At 52.5% G+C, this 22,128-nt stretch overlaps 1 protein-coding gene across 17 annotated transcripts in view; it reads right to left on the reverse strand.

The window, feature by feature from the left end:
* The window catches only part of PMVK (phosphomevalonate kinase), a 36,671-nt gene that overhangs the window by 8,747 nt on the left and 5,796 nt on the right, over nucleotides 1-22,128 (reverse strand). For 6 of the 17 annotated variants that reach the window (XR_013381572.1, XR_013381570.1, XR_013381569.1 and 3 more), the window contains exons 3-5: nucleotides 21,642-21,771; nucleotides 11,465-11,531; nucleotides 11,103-11,290 (exon numbers count right to left, since the gene is read on the reverse strand). Coding sequence is in view for 13 of the 17 variants with exons in the window: in XM_077900868.1 (XP_077756994.1) it covers nucleotides 11,110-11,290; nucleotides 11,465-11,531; nucleotides 21,642-21,771 (378 nt within the window). In the remaining 4 variants the exon portion in view is untranslated. Of the gene's footprint in view, nucleotides 1-137; nucleotides 3,579-11,102; nucleotides 11,291-11,464; nucleotides 11,532-20,336; nucleotides 20,801-21,641; nucleotides 21,772-22,128 lie in introns of those variants that run through there. The other 11 variants (XM_077900877.1, XM_077900864.1, XM_077900873.1 and 8 more) reach the window with 7 other exon arrangements.

The raw sequence follows: 22,128 nt of genomic DNA on the forward strand, positions 1-22,128 counted from the left end.
GCTCACTTCCCCTCCTCACCCCTGCATCCAGGAACTCATACTCCCCTGAACCATGGTGGGCCACCTGGGACCTCCCTGTATCCATGGGCTGAGATGCTCTCAGTCGCCGCTGGTAAAGAAAGCCCAACTTGAAAGAGTTTAAAAACAAGGATATTTATTTTCCCACAGTAAGAACTTGGCAGGTAAGACAGTTCTGGGGGCAGTGTCACCATGCACATAGGTTGTTTCTTTCTGCCCCACTGTCCTCAGCATGTTGGCCACCCCCCGTGATCACAAAATGGCTGGCAGCGCTTCCAGGCATCCCATCACCACCCTTCAACATCCAGAACCAATAAAGAGACATACCCCTGTCTTGGATTTCAATAGTGAGGAAAACTTTCCCAGAAAACTATCCTCCCCTTCTCAATGGTCAAAAACGGGTTACATGCTCAGAGCTAGGCTGATCCCTGGCCAAGGGGGAGTGGGATGGCCGTGTTGGCTACATGGGGGCCCGTCTTCCTCCGGAGCAGATGTTGACGGGACAAGTGTTAACAAAGAGCATTCAAGGAAGAAGTGAGCCCAGCACCGCGTCCCCCAGACCAGCCAGCAGCCCAGCTGCACCACAAGGATTGTACCCCCAGGACAACTCCCTAGACCGCAAGAACTGTGCCAGCTCAGGGTCCTCAGGACTCAGGAAGGGTGACACGCTGGCTCACATTGAGATGAGAATGGCTGGCCTTATTGTGAGCTTGCTTATCTAGAAGACACACACGTCCAATGTCATTAGATTTGCGGAAGAGATGATCCTATACAAGCAGGACAGTGAAGCCCATCCTGAAACCCTGCGGGCCACGCAGGTGACGGGAGCAGCTGCATGGTGTGAGGTCTCTAATTTCCTGTGGGAGCCCTGACAGTGATCTGTCTGGAGATGTTTCTGCTCAAGCAGGGGGACAGGAGGCCCAACGAAAGAGCCTTTATATTTTCACACCATGAATCCTGACTCCTCAGACAGATGCTTATCGAGGGAAGCAGACAGGTTCAGGCCCCTCCCCCACCAAGGCTGCCCTCCCCACAGGTCACGTTCAGACTCCCTTCCTGGAGAAAGCTGAAGGGGTGACCCAGAGACGGGGAGACAAGGAAAAGAACTGTGGGGAGCCAAGGGGACAGAGCAGGAGGAGGCAAGGAGGCCGAGGGCCTCACAATGGGGACAGGCAAAGATGGCCAGGGGAAGGGGAACCCCGAGGGGGGGGGGCAGGGGAAGGGGATGGCAGAGGGGAGAGGCCATGAGAAAAAGGAGAAAGAACAGCAGAGCTTGGCTAACCACGTGGCAACCACCTTCTCAGGGACCCATTATCACTACTGTTCACTGTGGGAACTTGCAGCAAGGACAGAAATCCAGGCGGTCATACTGTTTTTTCCAGGCCAGCAGGATCCAGATGTTTCCAGTTACTGGACCAGGCAGTCCTGAGGGGCCAAGGAGATCTCAGAGGTGAAGGGAGAAGCAGCAGGGGCTCCTGAGGTTGCAGTGACCTGTGCAATCAGACCTTTGACTCTTTTCCTGTGCTTCAAGGCTGGCATGGGGACAACAGTCCCATCCTCCCCCACAGCACCCGTAGCATCTCCAAAAGTAACTCCCAACATGGTATCAGCTCTGTTTCCCTCTATAAGCTGCCAAGAGAATTCTTACTCATCCCTCAAGGCCCTGTTCAAATGAGCCTCCGCTGTGAGGCCTTCCCTGATCCCCACAGCCCCAAACTGGGTCAGCTGCTTCCTCTGCCAAGTGCCTCCTACTCTTTGTAGCGACACCCACCAAGGCATTTCTCTCTGGTATTGTTTGTTCTTTTAATTTAGTGTATTATTGGTTTCAGAGGTAGAGGTCAGGATTCATCCGTCTACACAATACCCAGTGTTCATCCCATCCCATGCCCTCCTTCATGCCCGTTCCCCAGTGACCCGGTCCCCCATCCCCCTTCCCCTCCTGCAACCCTCAGTTTGTTTCCTATGATTAAGAGTCTCTTGGGGTTTGTCTCCCTCTCTGATTTCATCTTTTTTTTCCCTCTCTTCCCCTATGATCCCGTTTTGCTTCTTAAATTCCACATATGAGTGAAATCCTATCATAACTGTCTTTCTCTGATGAACTTATTTCACTCAGCATAATACCCTCTAGTTCCATCCATGTCAATGTAAATGGTAGGTATTTCTTCTGATGGCTGAGGGATATTCCATTGTGTATATATACCACATCTTCTTTATCCACTCATCCATCGATGGACATCTGGGCTCTTTCCATAGTTGGGCTGTTGTGGACATTGCTGCTATAAACATTGGGGTGCAGGTGCCCTTTTGGATCACTACATTTGTATCTTTGAGGTAAGTACCTAGTAGTGCAATTGCTGAGTCATAGGGTACCCCTATTTTCAACTTTCTGAGGAACATTCGTATTGCTTTCCAGAGTGGCTGCACCAGCTTACATTCCCAACAACTGTGTACAAGATTCCCCTTTCTCCACATCTTCGCTGATCTGTCATTTCCTGACTTGTTACTGTCAGCCGTTCTGCCCAGCATGAGGGGGTATCTCATCGTGCTTTTGATCTGTATTTCCCCACTGCCAAGCCTCACGTGGCATTGTAATCACATGTGTGTGCCCCGGCATGCAGGACACCAGGAACAGATAGGAACTCCATGCACATTTGTGAATTAATGGACAAGTTGATAAGTAAGTCTGATTTTCTGACTAGATTGTGAACTTCTCAACTCATATGGAGTTTAACTGAATCCCAGAGCATAGGAGCCAGAGAGCACTCAATGCCCACTCAGCCCACATCCCGCTTAGCAGTGTGTGTGTCATCCTACAGGCCAGACAAGCTCTGCTTACATCCCAGAAAATACTTTCCTAATCTATGCCAGTTTGCAAATATAAGAGGGTTTCCATGTTTTATTTGCTTTTCTGAATGTTCATAGTAATGCTTGCTGGTGTGGAAAAATGTGGAAACAACAGAAAACAATAAAGGAGCAGAAAAATCATGTATAGTACATCTACCTAAATTAAGTATTGCTAACACACAGCACAATTCAGTCTTTGCGTGGTGCTTTCCCCACACAACTGTTGACCACAGTTTACAAACATGAGTGTGCTCCTGAGGTGAGGTGTTTTGCTCATTTCGTTAATGGAAACCTCACAGATACATTGTCTCATCTCATTAACACATCAACATAATCAATAGCAATTGATAACACATCAACAATACTTCCACCTGTTTGGCGTTCTTACTGGGAAGCGCCAAACTGCCCTTCACAGGTGTACGCTGCACTCAGCCACCCACCACCCTCGGGCCCTGGCCAGCTTCTGGCCATTCTGTGTGTTACAGCTCTGAGCCTCCATCAGGTGTGTGTGGCTGGAGAGGAAACTCCCACCAGCAGCACCACCCACAGACCCCCGACCTCCACCAGCTCAGGTGGAAGGGAAGATCCTGTGCTCTGGACCCACCACCTGAAGGCAGCAACGCTGGTGTCCTGATGCACATGAAGTGAGTTCAAGGGGCAGGACCAGCCGGTCTCCTGGCCATGACCTACCCGGAGCCCTCCATGGAGCCCAGCACCTGGTGGGGGAATGAATGAATGAATGAGTGGGGCCCAGCCAAGAGGTGGGTGAGCTGAGCCTTCTGCGGGTTGTACCGCTCGAATGAAAACACAACCCTGGGCCTCCACAGGTTGTGTGTCAGTGGTGGGATGGTGTTCCAAGCCCGTGAGCCGGAGCATTGCCAGCAGCCAGGCCACAGCCCCAGCTCAGCAGCAAAGACTGAGAAACAGCAAGGCCCCCACATCCCACCCACCTCACACCCACTCTCATCTGGGCAACCAGCTGAGCAGGTGGCCTGCCAGGCGAGAAAGAGCATCGAGGGCCTTCCCATGGTCACCTGAGGAGAGCTCCACAAGCCCAAAAGCACCTATCCAGCTGTTCACTCCCCCCTGCTGTGCCCACACATGTGCCTCCATGAGGGGTCACCTCTGTGTCCCCCAGAGGTTCTCAACCTGCTCCCCACACCCCTCCAGGGCCCAGCATCCCCTTCAGGCAGAGTCCCAGCACCTGCATCCCCTGGTCTTGGTGACCCAGCCTCGTGACAGCCTGCAACATCCCCCTCCCTGTCTCCCTACCCCTCGGGTCCAAGTCACATCCCTCACCCCATGGGCCCCATGGCCACCCCTCTGGCAGCAGAGAAATCTTTAGAAAATGCAAATCTGGTCATGTTGCTCCTCCGCTTCCTATCCAACCTAACCCAACCCAACTGGACCTTTAAGGCTTCCCAGAGCTCTCAGGATAAAAGCCAAAGTCCTCCTTGGGGCACCTGTACCCCCCGGGGGCACCCTCCCCACCCCAGCTGCCACACTGGCTCCTCTGGTGGCTCAAAGAGCCTGACGGCCTCACCAACCCTACCGCCCTCTTGACCTGGCCACCAAGTCCCCATGAAACCATCACCCTCAGGAAAGCCGTGCCAGCTATGGCAGGGCCTCTGATATCCACTCTACCGACACCCCACCTACCCCCGCCCCAGCTCGCTGTCCGTAGTAATCAGAGTGTGTGCTGAGCCTAGGAGCCCTCCAGCCCGCCCCTGAACAGGAGCTCCCGAGCACGGGCCCCCAGTACCCTGGAGCCTGGAGCACAGAGGAGCCACAGGACATTAAGTGACAAACAGAACAGAGCTGGGGGCTGTGCCCAGCCTGGGAAGCAGACGGTGGGGGGGCCTTTCCAGGGGCAGAGAGCGTGAGCGGCAGCACCCCGGGAGCCAACGGGGGCAGAAGACACGAGAGTCCCACTGAAAGCAAGCCTCTGGCCCCGGTCACGCTGGAGACAGGCTCACATGAGGGTGAGGACACTCCTCAAGACAGGGGCCCAGGGATGAGGAGAAGGCAGGTGAAAGGGCCTCGTGGCTGGTAGGGGTGGTCAGAGCGGGAGCGCAGGACATCACAAGAGCTTCACTTGGTGCTGCCCACACAGTCTGGCAGCCATGTGTCCAGTGTGTTGGGCCTGGGGTGTCGGGGGACACCCTCAGGGCTACGCCAGCAGGGCTATAGCTCCCTTCAGAAGATGCTCATCTGCCTGAGCATAAGAGGCTCATGCTGAGCACAGAGGCCCAGGAGAGGGGCACATGGGTGCCGGGCAGACCCCAAACAGGTTCCCGGATGCCCTGCATGGGCCGGAAGGGCAGTGTGAACAGAGGGCAGTGTGGATGGAGGGCAGAGTGGGCAGAGGACAGTGTGGACAGAGGACAGTGTGGACGGAGGACAGTGTGGATGGAGGGCAGAGTGGGCAGAGGACAGTGTGGACAGAGGACAGTGTGGATGGAGGACAGTGTGGATGGAGGGCAGAGTGGGCAGAGGACAGTGTGGACAGAGGGAAATGTGGATGTAGGGTAGAGTAGGCAGAGGACAGTGTGGAGAGAGGGCAGTGTGGATGGAGGGCAGTGTAGACAGAGGGCAGCATGGACAGAGGGAGGCCACTGTGGATGCTGCAGCAGCCGTTGGGGGGGCAGGGGCTGCACTCAGCCAGTGAGGAGGGAACGAGGGAAATCTGAGAGGCATCTGAAGGTAGGAATGACAGGGCTGGGTGACCAGGTGGCCACAGTTACGAGATCCAGGGTCTCCCCTGAATCCTGCCTTGGGTGGCTCAGTGAAGGTCCCCAGACCAGGAACACATGAGAAACATGGGAAAGGCCTGATTGCACAGCACTTGTCCAGTGTGTTGGGCCTGGGGTGTCGGGGGACACCCTCAGGGCTATGCCAGCAGGGCTATAGCTCCCTTCGGAAGATGCTCATCTGCCCCAAGCATAAGAGGCTCACGCTGAGCACAGAGACCCAGGAGAGGGGCATGTGGATGCCAGGCAGACCCCAGACAGGTTCCCGGATGCCCTGCATGGGCCAGAAGGGTGTGAGCCCGGGAGAAGCAGGGATGAGGCCAGACAGCTGGGTGGAGGGCAGGTCGCCGGAGGCTGTGGATCTGTTCTAGGGACTTTGGATCCTGTCAGGAGTCACTGGGTAGCCACTGGGGGGGTTGGCCAAAGCACTGACACGGTCAGACATCTGAGCACCGGAAGACCCTCAGACAGGGAAACAGACCCCAACAGCCACCACTCCTACTTTCTTATAACAGAATCCAACCTTTTCTCAGGAGCTTCCTGTGTGGCCAGATGTCTCAGGGAAGGACAGCCACACCTCCAGGGCAGGGGGTGAGCCACAACTGGTGGAATGCCACCACGGTGACGCTATTCCCCTTCACAGGGACGTGAAGCCAAGGGAGTGAGAAGGGAATAAGCATGAAGCAAAGAAAAAGTCAGAAAGGATATCGAAGCAGGTAAGGGTGTATCTTACACGACACCGTCAGCCCAGGTGACCGTGACAGGTCTGTCCACTCAGCAGCACAACACACACTGTTCACACCTGACACGTTCACTCACACAGGCTTCACCCAGAGCCACAGAATAAATCTCAAAGAATCTCAAAGAATTTAAGTTACATAAAAGTATTCCCTGGGGGCACCTAAGTGGCTCAGTCCATTAGGCGTCTGCCTTCAACTCAGGTCATGATCCTAGGATCCTGGGATCAAGTCCCATGTAGGGCCCTCTGCTCAGCAGGGAGCCTGCTTCTCCCTCTGCCCCTCCCCCTGCTTATGCGCACGCATGTGCTCTCTCTCAAATAAAAAATAAAATCTTTTTTTTTAAGTATTCTCTGATGATGACAAAACTCAATCAGAAATCAGTAGCAGAAAGATCACAAAAGCCTGCAACATTTGCAAACTAATGACTCACTTCCAAAGGACCCAAGGGTCAGAAAAGAAATCAAATGAGACAACAGAAAGTATTTTGAATGAAAAGAAAACACAATAAATTGTAATTTGCACAGAAACTGCACTTAGAACTGATCACACCAAATACTAGTGATGGAGGAACACGGGGCTAGCTGAGGACAAAGCACGAGCCTGGGACAGCACATTGACAAGTCCTTGAAACAGGCAAAGGGACATTCCTCTACAGACTCCACTGCCTCGATGTTCATACTTTGCTAAGGGCAAAGGCAATCTTAGCCCGACCCCCAGGAGGCTGGAAGTCTACCTTAACATATAAAAATTCATAAATAAATAAATAAATAATCCTTCAGAAATTTCCTTTATCTCTACCCCCCAAGATACATGTTGGCAGTCATCCGCCAAGCACATGGCCCACCCATATCCATCTGAAGGGTCTCATGACTCAGTGTTTATTAGACGGTAATAAGTGACCTTTCCCCAACCACAGCTAGCCCCCTCAAGGTCCTGGAAACCTTGCTCCCAAAATTCCTCAGAGTACGCTATCGCCAAACCCCTCCAACTCCCAGGTATATAATCAGCCACCCCTCACATCCCTGGGGCAGCAGCTCTTCCTGCCCGTGGGGCCCATCCCAGGGCTTTAATAAAACCACATTTGGAAAAAAAAAAAAAAAAAAACACATTTTGCACCAAAGACATCTCAAGAATTCTTTCCTGGTCGTCAGCTCCGGACCTCACCCCACCAAACTTCACCTATATTCCAAAACTTCATCACCAGTATCACAGGAGAATGAAGGTCTCCAAGCAACAACTTCAGCTTTTATGCTAAGAAATTAGATGGGGGAAGGGGGAAATAACCCTAAGTAAATGAAAACAAGGAGTATCAAGTACAAAACTCTGAAACAGAAAGCATAAAAGCATTAGGAAAAACTCCATGCAACCAAAAGGTGGATCTTTGAGAAATTTAAAAAAAAAAAAAAATTTTTTTTGATGACTCTCTAGCTAGACCAACTAGAAAAAAAGAGAAAAGACAAAAATTTGTTGACCTCAGGTTTGAAAAGGTAACATCCCTATGGATGCTCAGATACCAAGAGGACCTTGAGGAAATGCTGCAAACAATTCTGCCGACCAGCTTGACAACTACCTTAGTTTGAAAGGCACAAACTACCAAAGTTCACATGGGAGGAAATAAATAGCATGAATAATCCTACATCTAGCAAAGAAGTTGGATTTCTAGTCTAAAGTCTTCCCACAAGAAAAGCCCAGCCCCAGGCAAATTCAGCAGCCAATCCTTCCCAGCATTTAAAAGTGTCCTACAGACACTTCCAAAAAATTGAGGAGGAAGGGATATTGCCTGTTCACTGTGTGAGGCTGGAATTACCATGACACCAAAACTCGACAGAGACATTATGAGAAAAGAAAATGCAGATCAGGGCAGCCTGGGTGGCTCAGCGGTTTAGCGCTGCCTTTGGCCCAGGGTGTGATCCTGGAGACCCAGGATCGAGTCCCACATCGGGCTCCTTGGAGCCTGCTTCCCCCTCTGCCTGTGTCTCTGCCTCGCTCTGTGTCTCTCGTGAATAAATAAATAAATAAAATCTTTAAAAAAAATGCAGGTCAAAATTCCTCATAAACATAGCCACAAGAGTGGATGGAACTGGAAGGTATTATGCTGAGTGAAATGAGTCAATCAGAGGACAAATATTATATGGTCTCATTCATTTAGGGAATATAAAAATTAATGAAAGGGAATAAAGGGAAAGGAGAGAAATGAGTGAAAATATCAGTGAGGGTCACAAAACATGAGAGACACCTAACTCTGGGAAATGAACTAGGGGTAGTGGAAAGGGAGGTGGGCGGGGGGTTGGGGTGACTGGGTGATGAGCACTGAGGAGGGTACTTGCTGGGATGAGCACTGGGTGTTATGCTATATGTTGGCAAATTGAACTCCAAGAAAAAAAAATTTTTAATTAAATAAAAATAAAAAATAAAAAAATAAACATAGCCATAAGCCTAAATCAAAATATAGCAAATTGAATCCAACAATATATAAAAATGATAACAACACATGATCAAGTGGTATTTAGCCAAGGAAAGCAAGGTTTTTTCAAGATTTGATAATCAATATATAACTCACCTAATTAACAAACTAAAACAGAAAAAAAAATAATAAGATATTATAGTTGTGGAAGACGTATTTGTTTGAAAAAATTCAACACAAATTCCTGGTTAACAAAAACCTTCAGAAAACTAGGAATGGAGCAAACCATCTCAACCTGGTAAAGGACGTCTACAAAAAGCCTCCAGCGGGGCAGCTCCGGTGGCGCAGTGGTTTAGCGCCGCCTGCAGCCCAGAGCGTGATCCTGGAGACCCTGGATCGAGTCCCACATCAGGCTCTCTGTATGATGCCTGCTTCTCCCTCTGCCTGTGTCTCTGCCTCTTTCTCTCTGTCTCTATGAATAAATAAATAAAATCTTTAAAAAAAAAAAAAGCCTCCAGCTCACAGGTGGAGAATGATCCACATCCACTCTCACAACCAGCCAGGTCAACGTGAGGCTCCAGCCAGTGCAGCAAGACAAGAAGGAGAAATTAAAAGCAACTAAAATAGAAAGGAAGATGCGAAACGGTCTTATTCAGAGATGTCATGATAATAACCTATGGAGAAAATTTGATGAAAGTCTCCAAAAAAGCTACTAGAAATGATAAGTGAGTTTAACCAGCTTGCAGGATATAAGATCAATATACAAAGCTTAGGGGGCACCTGGGTGTCTCAGTGGTTGAGCGTCTGCCTTCGGCTCAGGTTGTGATCCCAGGGTCCTGGAATCGAGTCCCGTATAGGGCTCCCCGCAGGGAGCCTGCTTCTCCCTCTGCCGGTGTCTCTGCCTCTCTCTGTGTCTCTCATGAATAAATAAATAAAATCTTAAAAAGAAAACTCAGTTGCATTTCTATGCATTAGCAATAAACCCTCAAAAAATTGAAATAAACAGGACAGCCCCGGTGGTGCAGCAGTTTGGCACCGCCTGCAGCCTGGGGTGCGATCCTGGAGACCCAGGATTGAGTCCCACATCGGACTCCCTACATGGAGCCTACTTCTCTCTTCTTACACAAATTCTCTGAAAATAATCTTTCCTGCCTACCCAGTCTGCCAGGCAAACAGCAGGAAGCCTCAGCAGAACAGCAAAGCATTCTGTCCTTCTGGAATCTGGGACCCCCACCCCCCAGCCCGTGTACCCTGCCGGGGCTCAGCTACCAAAGTGAAGCCTGGGGCAAGTCACTGGTGGGCCTGAGCCTCAGATCCCCCAGTGGCCCCCCTGCCAGTGGGAGAATCAGGTGGGGTCTCTGCTCCTCGGACAGGCTGTCAGGCTCCGGGGTTGGTGAGAGCCGGCTGGGGAACTGGCCCCCCCAGCTGGCGCAGGCAGCACGGGCACAGGACCCTGGGTTCTAGCCGACCCCATGCTCAGCAGGGACAATGGAAGAGACACTGGTGGCAGAAGGGATTGGGGGACTGAGCGAGAGCAGGAGTTCAGGGTCCCCCCCCCCGCTCCGCCTTCTGACACATGGCCCCAGCAGCCCCGCTTCCTTTCTCACTCAGGAATCCCACATGGGAGTCACCACCTGAGACTTGCCCTCTCCCACGCCAGGCTCATCCAGAGCAGTAGAACCAGGAAGCCAGCTCTGCCTCCAGCCCTGCCTGTTGCGGGGGGCAGCGGGGGGGGGGTGCCCATCCAGGGCTCCTGCCGCTGTCCTGGGCCCTGTCCTGGGCCCACAAAGTGGCCTGGTTTTATCCCACTGAGGGCACCCAGCCCTGGCCTCCCTCCTCCTTCCATCCCTCTGGTTCAGGCCCTCCCCCAGATTTCCACCACAGACACCCCACTGACGAAGGGAAGGAACAAAGCTTTAGCCATGGAATAAATAGCCAGGGCCAATGGGAAGTCAGTGTGTGGGAGGGGGTGCCCCCATGCCCCATGGCCCCAGCACACTTCCCTGGAAGGATGGCTGTCATCCCTCACCCCCCACCGCCCCCCCCACCTGCCCACGACCCATGCCAGCACCACCTCCTCCGGGACCTCACTCTTGCCTCCTGGGAAGAGACCTCGTGTGACCTGGCAGGAGCCCAAGCATCCCTCTGTGAGCAGACCACCAGCTTCCCCTCACCCAGACTGCCCTCTGTGCCCCACTCCTGTGGGAGTGGTGTCCTTGCACCAGTCCCAGGGTCTGGCCCCCCTTCTCCCTCTCAGGGACTCAGCTCCTGCCCCTGCCTGCTCTCTCTTGCATCATTAATTTCTTCTCCCCCACAAGACACCTGTCAGCATGTACAGAGGCCCACCTCAGGTTCACAGTCTGGTCCACGTGTATGACAGTGCATCTTGCCCACCTGGCACTGTGCTAGATGCTGGGCATACCGTGAGGGAGCCCAGGCCCAGCTTTGCGGGCTGCAGATGGTGGCAGGGAGCACTGCTGAGCAGAGTGGTGGGGCTGCGGCACTGGACAAAGGGTTCTGTGGGACATCTTGCCCTGGAGAAGGACACAGGAGACAACGTGAGCAAGGAGGGAGATGGCACGGGAGCGTGACCATAAGGTACCCACTGAACAGAACCCTAACCCTTGCAGGGAGATAGCTGCCACCGCCACCAGTGACCCTGAGAAACACGGAGAGAGGAGGGCAAGAGAGGCTCTAGAATGGCTTACCGGGAGCTCAGGTAACAGATGGTTTGCTGAGCAGATCGGGTTCCCATCCATGTCACCAAAGTGAGGCCTGTGGAGACAGATGATGGAAGGAAACCCAGGATGAGCAAACCCCGATGTGCACCTGCCTGGAGCCTGCATGTCCAGCACATACCATGTGGACCTCCCAAGCTCACTGGATTTTAGAAAACCACAGGTATGACACAGTAGGCAGGCATTCGAGCTCCAAAGTGTGTGGAGAAGCTGCTCTGGGCCCAGGGCCACCAAAGGGCGCAGCGGAGCCCGCTCCAGGGCTGACTCCGGATGGCTGCACACTCCCAGCTCAAGATGGGCTCAGACAGCACATCAGGGGCCGTAGTCAGGACCTCCTCCCAGAGCAGGAGGCAGAAGACCTGCGGGGGGCGAGGGGTGTGAGAGTCAAGGTCAGCCGGACATGCCAAGAGGGTACCAAGGAGTAGAGGCAGGTGTGGGGAGCCAGGCAAGCCCACTCAAGGTTCAGCATCCCAGACTGGCATCAGCCGTCTGCCCTGTGCTCATATCCATTTCTCTATTTCTGTGTTTTCCTTGACTGCTTAGTAGAATTCATTTCCCCACACATGCCCACAGGTTGGGGGCGGGGGAGGGGGGAACACGAAAACTGGAACAGAGGCTTAATTCCAGCCCCACCCCCGTTTCTGGCTGCACGGTCTGGGACCTGGGGGAGACAGTCACAGTCCCTAGACCCCTGCAGGACGAGCAGGTGAGGAGCCGGACCGCCCACTCTGCAGAGACCCTTCACCTTTCCGTGCCCCTGTATCTTCGTTTCAAAATGGGAACAAGGACAGCGCTATCATGAGAATGAAATGAAATCATCCCCATGAGCGCGCGCAGTAAAGTGCAATGCCCGCGTGGCAAAAGCAAGGTGTGAGCTCCCCACTGTGGCGCTAGTGGTGACAGGGCAGGCGCTAAGCACGGATGCTGGAACAGCACCCGGCCCAGGCCTGCAGTCCTCTTCAGGACCGGCCAGCCCCTGCTGCAGGAGCCCCCAGGGACCCATGTGCCGCTGGCTCAGGGCTAGATGTGTCTGCAAATTCACCAGAGCTGTCATGACAAGGAACACTGCTAGCAGACGGCTTCAACGCCCAGATGAACAGAGGCCTCGTGCAAGGCCGGGCCTCCACCTCCCAGGTCCCAGCCCTGACCAACAGCCCTGGACATGCACCGGTCTCTTTGCTCCTCGTCCCCCAGCACACCAGGCGTGTTCCCTCCTGGGAAGTGACCCTGTGCCACCCCCCCTACCCTGGTATGGCTTGATTTACCTGAACAGGACATGCCAGGTGGCCTTGGCCTCCTCAGGGAAGTCTGGAAAAGCCCAGAAAGTAGGTCATGCTCCAAAGCGCTCAAACTGCACGTCCTCTGCCAGCCTCCAGTAGAGGGCACGGGTCTCCTGCTCTCTCGGGGACATGAAGAACAGGAGACAAGCTCCGGGTGGGAGTCCTGGGACTTTGTCTCAGCATCGCCACCAGTTGTTCTATGACCTTGAGCACACCAGTTCCCCTCCCTTGGCCTCAGCTTCCTCATCAGCAAGTGAAGGATTCGGAGCAAGATCTCAAGGCCCGTCATACTTACATCTGTGACATCGCACACCTTGGTGGCCCCTCGGAAAGCTGCCACACAGACCTAACACAGACCCTTCCACCACCCCTGAAACTGGAAGCCATTTATGCCAGGCAAACAGAGGCTGGCAGCAGGCGTACTTCTCACCTCCTGGGGGGCCCTCATTGCCCTCACCTGGGCTCCTGAGGAACTCAGCTTGGTCTGGATGTGCTCTGGACCCACCTAGAAGGAAAAGGCTAAACCCCTGAGATGTACAGAGGGGCTCATCACTGCACGTGGCTGTCAGGCAGCAGGGCCCTTCCAGGTCCTGGACTGGGCCATGCAGGAAGCAGCCTTTGACCCCCTACAACGAAGGCTGCTCAGCTCCCTGTCACCCGTTCATCAGGTCGCACACGAACATGACAGCAGCCAGCGCCAGTCATGGCTCTGCTGCCCACAGGGATGTCCTGGGCCAAGCACAGAGTCTTCAGGTCCCTCCAGGCAGCCTTGCCCCAACACCAGTGAACAGAAGACCGGGAGGCACAGCCCTGTGTGGCTCCTCACAGGGGTGGCAGCGAGCTCCAGACAGAACAACCCACGAATAGACAAGAAAGCTCTGCCCCCTTGGAGAAGCCCCTTGGTCTGGGCCTCCTTGGACATGCTGTGGGACAAGGAGTGTGACCCGATGGGTGCACGGGACACACACACAGCACATGGACAGTGCGGCAGAGACAGCACAGCACCCGCATGCTGGGAAAGTGGGGGGGGTGTGGGGATGACTGTCACAGTAGTATGCTCGCGCCCTCCTGCAAGACTCCATTTGTCCGTGGCCTGCAATCAGCAGCAGGAGTATTTACATCATACAGACGGTTAAGCGCTAAAATTCAGCCACAGGGAATGTTGGCTACTTCAAGGTGGTGAGCTCAGAATGCCACTGTTTCCCAACACTTCCCAAATTCTCCATTTTCACTGAATTTACTAGCACCAGATTCAAAAAGCAGAAAACCATTTCCCGTGTTGCTCATGGAGCAGCAAGGCAGGGAGGAAACGCATTCTAGGGACCCTGGGGAGGTGACAGGTGCAAGCCTGAGCCCCAGGAAGGGCACTCCCAGCAGGAACAGCATACACAAAGGCACAGAGGCATGGATGCTGAAACAACTTTTTAAAACTCCTCTCTGGGGATCCCTGGGTGGCTCAGGGGTTTAGCGCCTGCCTTCAGCCCACGGCGTGATCCTGGAGTTCCAGAATTGAGTCCTACATCGGGCTCTCTGCATGGAGCCTGCTTCTCCCTCTGCCTGTATCTCTGCCTCTCTCTCTCTCATGAATAAATAAAATCTTTAAAATAAATAAATAAATAAAACTCCTCTCTAAAAACTGGCGTGGAGGAAGCTTTTGCGTTGTTACATTACAGGCACCATTTATTCTTGCTGAAAAGTACATGCCTCACCTGGCCCCCTTCACCAGAATTTAGCACCAAATTTCCTTGGCTGTTTCTAAAATCTAAATCCAGGGATCCCTGGGTGGCGCAGCAGTTTAGCGCCTGCCTTTGGCCCAGGGCACGATCCTGGAGACCTGGGATCGAATCCCACGTCGGGCTCCCGGTGCATGGAGCCTGCTTCTCCCTCTGCCTGTGTCTCTGCCCCTCTCTCTCTCTCTCTCTCTCTCTGTGTGACTATCATAAATAATAAATAAAATTTTTTTAAAAAATAAAAATAAAAAAATAAATAAAATCCAAATCCAGTCGTAGGGGGTGAGAATTCACCATCTAGGATCAGCTCCTCAATGCAGAGAGCCCCCAGACACCTGGTAGAGGCCACACCCCTGAAAAACCTGCTCGGTCACCCAAGGTGACTGCTGGTGGTGGCAGGCACATGGATGTATGAGGCCAATGTCCATCTCATTACTCAGAATCGCTTTATAGGAAACAATGAGCACCAATGTTTTCCTCCTAAGATATATCCACATTCTGCCTTGGATGCCAGAATGTGAATTTCAAAAATGAAGGTGAAACAAAAAAATGTCCACAAGCATCCAGATGGAGAAAGGAGATTACCTGCCAAGGAACAAAACTCAAGGTGGCCTCAGACTTGGCGACATTGACTGTGGCAGACAATGGAACCAGGTCATGATCCCATGCCAGCCAAGGCAGTGTCCAGGTGTACTGGTAACCGAATGTCATCCTGTCATTCATTGGGGCTCAGAAAAGAGATTGACCAGACACTTTTTATAAAAAAACTATCTGAAGGTACATCAACTGTCTGGAGAGGAATTAAAATACAAAATTCAAAAATGGGGAGGTTTCTCAACTTCCATGAAAGGACCAAAGTGCAGTAAACCAGTTAAATCTTTTAAATAAATTATTATTATAAACATGTTTCAAGGAGTGCCTAGGTGGCTCAGTCGGTTAAGCCTCTGCCTTAGACTCAGGTCATGATCTCGGGGTCCCAGGATGGAGCCCCATGTGGGGCTCCCTGCTTAGGGGGAGCCTGCCTCTCCCTCTGCCCCTCCCCCCACCGTTCCTCCCGCCACTCATGCACATGCACTCTCTCTCTGAAATGAAAAAAGAAAACTTTAAAAATTAAAATTAAAAAAATAAACATGTTTTAAAATTAGATGTTAACCATTTATGCAAAATTCTAGAACAGGCAAAACTAATCTGTGCTTCCAAGAGGGTGGGACTGACTAGGAAGTGGTGGAAATGTACACCTGAGGTCAGCACATTTCAGACAGGTATCAGGTGGTTTCACCTGGTAGAATATTTTTAAAAAGGGATGCCTGGGTGGCTCAGTGGTTGAGCCTGCCTTTGGCTCAGGATGTGATCCTGGAGTCCCAGGATCGAGTCCCGTGTTGGCCTCCCTGCATGGAGCCTGCCTCTCTCTGTCTCTCATGAATAAATAAATAAAAATATTTTTTTTAAAAAGTATTAAAAAAAAAAAAAGGCAGAAACAGACCCAGAAATGTAGGGAACAAGCTGGTGGTTGCAGGGGAGGAGAGGGAGCATCTGGGGGAGACCTGGGGGGAAGGGGCACCTGGCAGGAGGGGACGCCTTGGGGGGGAAGAGGGGGATGGGGGAACCAGGGGTAGGGGGGACCTGGTAGAAGGGGAGATGTGGGGGGAAGGGAGAAAGGGGGTTGGGGAAAGGAGTATCTTCACATTGAATCCTATGGACTTGGTGTCATCTGTCCATGAAGGTCTTGTCTTCCAGCAGCACTTTAGTTTCCAATACGCATGTCTTTTATCAGACTCATTCTGGTTTCACATTTTATTCTTTTGTAATTGCATTATTCCAATTTCTGATTGTTTATTACAAATGAATAGTAATACCGTGGACTCGTATAAAGTGACCTTGTACCCTATCTTGTTAAATTTACCTACCAGCTCTAGCAGCTTTCCTGGAGATTCCACCCGACCTGCCACATAGATGACAGGTCACCTAAGAACAGGCAGTTTTGCTGCTTCCCTCCCAACCCAAATGCCTCTTATTCCCTCTTTGTCCGGTACCATACAGACTGGAACCTGCATGGGGACATTGCACCCCTCCTCCTCCTCCTCCTCCTCCATGGAGGGGGGAGGGCGCACCCTTGCTCCATGCACAGGTAAGGAGGCATGTACCCCAGAGAAATGAAAGCACAGATCCACACAAAAGTCTGTACATGACTATTCATAGTTGCTTTATTTGTTACCTCCGAACACTGGAAACAACCCAGATGTTCATCAACAGGTGAATGGATCTATTGCAGAATATTCATCCCAATACCAGTAACAAACCAGAATGAACTACTGAAACCTGCCATAATGAGGATGGACCTCAAAATAATTATGCTGAGTGAAAGAAATGAGACAAAAAAAAGATATATACTGGATAATGCATTTATGTAAAATTACTGAAAATGCAAAGTGATCTATGGAGGCAGAAAGCAGATCAGTGGTGGCTTGGGGATGAAGGTGACGGGTGGGTATCCACCGTGACCATGGGCATCGTTTTGTCAGTGTATGCAAATGTCAAAACTTATCAACCTGTACGTTTTAAATATGCAGTTACTACATATCAACTATATCTCAATAAAGCTGTTTAGAAATGGCATAAAAATTTTAGGAGAATGTTAATGCCACAAAACATTGTTAAAATAATACACACATGATAGAAGAAACAACTTCATAGCAATGCTGTTATACCATAACCACACAATCAGCAAAGTCTAGCAGGGTGTGGAGAATGCCTCGAAATAAAAGCAGCAAAAGCCACTGGGTATTATGCTATGTTGGCAAATTGAATTTAAATTTTAAAAATTATAAAATTAACAAAATTTCTAAAAAGCAGCTAAAGCCCTCATCATCACAGAATCAACAGTTGGAGTTATTCTTGATTTTGATACTTAGACAAAGAGCAGATTTTTTAAGTACAGAAGAACTTCAACTACAGCAGAAGTGACTCTGGTTAGCCACTGGGACCCCCCATTTTTGGAGGCATCACTGCCAAACTGTCAGAGGCTTTCCAAATCCCCGGAGCCAGGAGCCAGGTGAGCAGGGCTCCTGGGGATGGGGAAGAGGGATGTGTCAGGCCCAGCAGCCCCTCCTCCTCTTCTCTGCTCCATCCCTGCCTCCTTCACTGTGCACTGGTGGTCACCCAGCAATCCCACCACTAGGCACGCATCTTTAGGAGAGGAAAGCAAGACGACAAGGACACAGTCGCATCCCCACACTCACTGCAGCCAAGACATGGAAACAGCAAAACATCCACACACAGACAGATAAATAAAATGTGGTTCATTCACACACATACCCCCATCACACCCTGGCATGCACACATGACAACTATGTGTGGTGACAGGGATAACCAACCTTATTTTGTGCTGATTTCACAGGACATATGTGCCTCAAATCACTGTACACTTGCACAGTGTTATGTGTGGATCCCATCTTATCAAGCTGGGAAGAAGGAAGAACATGAGCGATCCCTCAACAGGCTCACTCATCCTGAGCTCTGAGCTCAGGCATGGGCAGGGATGGCCACTCTCTGGTCCAAGGAGACACTTGCTGGGGAAGGGGCCAAGACACAGGGCTCCCGGGCACACCTACGGGCCCCATGCTGGTTCTGCCACCTCTGGAGTACCCATAGGCCCTCAGGTTGTCCCCGGGTCAGTGCGAATGAGAACACCCACTGCCATGTGGCAAACATGAACCCTGAAAACATGGGGCTTGAACTACCACCAGGGCTGTGGTTGCTGGACCAGCACGTGAGGGCTCCAAGTCCAATCAATACTTTCTGAGCCATTCTTTGTTTTATTAATTCTTAAAGTCCTTTAGGGAACGCCTGGGTGGCTCAGTGGGTGAAGCACTGCTTTCAGCTCAGGTTGTGATCCTGGGGTCCTGGGATCACAGCCCCAGGTCTGAGGTTGGGGGTGGAGGTGGTCCCTGCTCAGCAGGGAGTCTGCTTTTCCCTTTCCTTCCCTAGGAGCTCCTTCTCTCTAACAAATAAAACCAATAAATAAATAAATAAATAAATAAATAAATAAATAAATAGCTTTAATTTTTAAATAGAATATATATTTAAAGCATATCATGTGGTATCTGGGGCCTGACAGGCACTTAGTAATGGTCACTCATTCCTGCTGTCACCAGGCCAGGCAGTGGGGACACCAGGTGAGGACACAGGCTCAATCCTCAGGAGCTGTTACTCTATGGGACAGACAGACATGTACCGCAAGGTACCAGGGAACCTGAAGGCCATGCCAAGGGACACCTTGGACCTTCAAGAGAAGGCTGGGGGCAGCCTGGGTGGCTCAGCAGTTTGGCACCGCCTTCGGCCCGGGGCGTGATCCTGGAGACCTGGGATCGAGTCCCACATCGGGCTCCCTGGATGGAGCCTGCTTCTCCCTCTGCCTGTGTCTCTGCCTCTCTCTCTGTGTCTCTCATGAATAAATAAATAAAATCTTAAAAAAAAAAAAAGAGAGAGAGAGAGAGAGAGAAGGCTGGGACTTCATAACACCCCAGGGCTGGCATATACAGGTGAGTACCGCCCACGCACCCCCCAGGCACAGCCACTGCTGCATGGAAACCACACCCCTGGAGCTGGACCCGCTGCACCTGCCTCTGAACAGTGCCATCACGGAAATGACCAAAATCACTGGGGCCACGTCTGGTGATCACAGCGGTAAACTCTTTAGGTCACAACGTGGATCGAGTGGAAAGCAGTCGGGGTCAGGGCAGGGGTGGCTCATGACCTCTGCCAGCACCACTGAGAGGAGCCCCTAAGAGCTGAGTCTCCATGTGGAACAAGCCCCAGGAGCATCCAAGCTGGTGCCAGCTCAGCACCAGATGGGCAACAGAGCCTCCTGGGGCATGAGAATCGCATCCTGCAGACCATGATTATGCACACATCAACATGCGTACGAGCATGCCCTCTCCCAGCACCCACTGAGCCAGCACACCTCTGGGAGCCACGGTCACAACTGCCAGACAGACACAGCCAGCCATCAGGGAGTTCACCTTCCAGGGAGAAATAGAAGTGGACAGGGAGGAGCCCATGGTGCCGGGCGCCCACAAGAGCCAGGGAGGAGGTCTGGGCGGGAACATCACAGGTCAGTTAGCAGGGACAGAGGAGTGAGGAGGAAGAGGGCAGAGAGCTGAGTGCTCAGCGAGGTCTGGGACAGTCAGGAGTCAGGTGGCACCAACACACCCTCTAATCCTGAGCAGGTGGCCTTCCCTTTCTGAGCTCTTGGCACCTGCTAAGTGCAGATGAAAGGACTCTCCTCAGGAAGCCAGGGTGACGCAGCTAGTCAAGCGACCGACTCTTGGTTTCCACTCAGGTCATGATCTCAGGGTCATGACATTGAGCCCTGTGTTGGACTTGGCACCCAGCACGGAGTCTGCTTGAGATTCTCTCTCTTCCTCTGCCCCTCACCACATTCGCTCTCTAAAATAAAATTTTTTTTAAAACAATAAAATAAAATAAATAAAAGGGATCAAATCCAAAGCCCCCTATGGGAACACTGAGGCTGGATGCACTAATATGATCTGCCCAGGGCCACACAATGGCTATGAGGAGTCCATTGATCTCTAGGTCCCTGGCGTCTATGATAACTCGGTCCCTCTGGGTACTTGCTGGTGGCACTCTCTGTGGAACACAGAGCCTCTGGTGGTGGAGCCCTCCAAGAAGACGAGACTCTCAGACCCCCATTCTGCCTCCCACACAGACCCTTTGCCTGCATGGCCCAAGCCCAGGTGGAGACAGCCCCGGCCCTTCTGAACGCACGCTGGCTATGCTGGCATCCGGGAAATGAGAGACCAGCTCTGAGCGTGTGCTCCAAGGTGGTTTATTAGTACACAAAGGAGCCCTGGGCTGAGCACATCCAGACAGGGAAGCCAGGCTGCACAGGCTCACAGGCCTGGCACCATGGACAAAGGTCAAGCACAGCCAGTTCACCCCCCCTTTTGCCCTCCAGTCTCCTCCTAAAGAGGCGGGACTGTTCTCTGTACAAAGAAATGAGGTCCCTGGGGGTGTCTTGACTTGTCTGATGTCTGCCGGGCCCCCAGAAACCTAGACCCAGGCCCTCTGTCTTTCCCCCACCTTAGAGACCAAAGCCCAGCAGAGGCAGGGCGGCCCCAGTGCTCACAGGACCTGGAGCTACAGTCTGGAGCGGACAAACACTACCAGCTTCTCCAACTGCTCTTCCAGGCGCTGCTCATCCCCATGGTTCTCAATGACCCAGTCAAAGGCCCCAAAGTTGTCCAGACCACACTCGGACTCAGCATCGTCCACCCCTGTACAGGAAGTATGGGAAGGTCAGGGCCCGTCCATCTGGGCAGACACTGGGCATGGAGGCCTGCTGGCCCCACATGAGCTTGCCCCCTTTGCCCCCAGAGAGCCACCTGAGACCCCCCCAGAGTGTCTACTGACTTTGCTCTTCCTTGGCCACTGGCTACAGAGAGTGGTTGGCTCTTTGGAAACCACAGAGAACCCAGCAGGGCCACCTATCTCCATTTTATGTGAAGCTGGGGTGTGGACTCCATGCCCACATCTCTGACTCAATCCTCTGGGGATACAGCATGAGCTATTCCACCCGCCTGTCTGCGGAGCAGGTTCACTGACCGTAGGGTGAGATCATTCGCCCTGCAGCAAATCCCGAGGGGACAGCAGCTGGACAGAGGGGTGCCTGCTGGACCTGTACTTCCCCAGGTCCCAGGACCTCAGGCATGAGAGAAGCCATGGGGCAGGTCCCAGGCTTGCACCACGGATGCTGCACACAGTCATTCTGTTCATCAAACAGGCCTGCCCTCTGACCCACCAGGCTGGCAAGCAGAGGTGAAGGACCCAGGGGTAGGTCCCATCAGCCTAGAGAGGATAGCCCAGGGAAGGGCCCCAGGCCAAGGTCATAGAGCTGTGAGCCCCAAGGACACCCACTCCCATCCCACTCGTCTCTGATGTGGGGGCAGTCCGGAGCCCCTGGCCGCAAATTCCCTTCTATAACCCCTCGCTCACTGCCCCAGAGCCAGCTAGGAAAAGAATAGAAGACTTGAAGCGTGGGAGTGGGTGGCCTTGGTCTACCATCGGGTGGCCGGCCCAAGTGCCAAGCCTCAAGGACAAAGGCCACGCCTAGCTCACCTGTGGTGAACACCCAGCCCCGCTGCTGTCGGCTCTGCTCCGAGGCTACCACACGGACGGTCTGTGTCAGAGCCCCATAGGCCTCCCGGAACCACTGGATGTCCGACACCCTCCGTGTGTCACTCACCAGCTGCAGGGGAGAGACACAGGCAGGTGACCAATAGGACACAGTGCTGGGGGACAGGGTGACCCCAGGTGGCAGGAGACCCGGCCCCACTCCAAATAAGCAGGGACACAGGCACAGGATTAGGAGGGGCTACAGAACCCAGACAGGTGTCACCCCTTCCCCACTTTCACCCACTGTCCCTGCCCCTTGCAGGCAGCCCACTTGGCCCACACATTCTCCGCCATAGACATGCCATGTTCTGGGGTCACTGCTGAGCTGAAGAGGTCGCAGGATCTGGGGTCAGATCAGCAGGTCCAACATAATTACTTTACAGATGAACAAACCGAGGCCCGAAACAAAGATGCTCTAACTGGTCCCTGC

Source organism: Canis aureus, chromosome 6 (assembly GCF_053574225.1).
Source record: "Canis aureus isolate CA01 chromosome 6, VMU_Caureus_v.1.0, whole genome shotgun sequence".
NCBI classification, from domain to species: domain Eukaryota; kingdom Metazoa; phylum Chordata; class Mammalia; order Carnivora; family Canidae; genus Canis; species Canis aureus.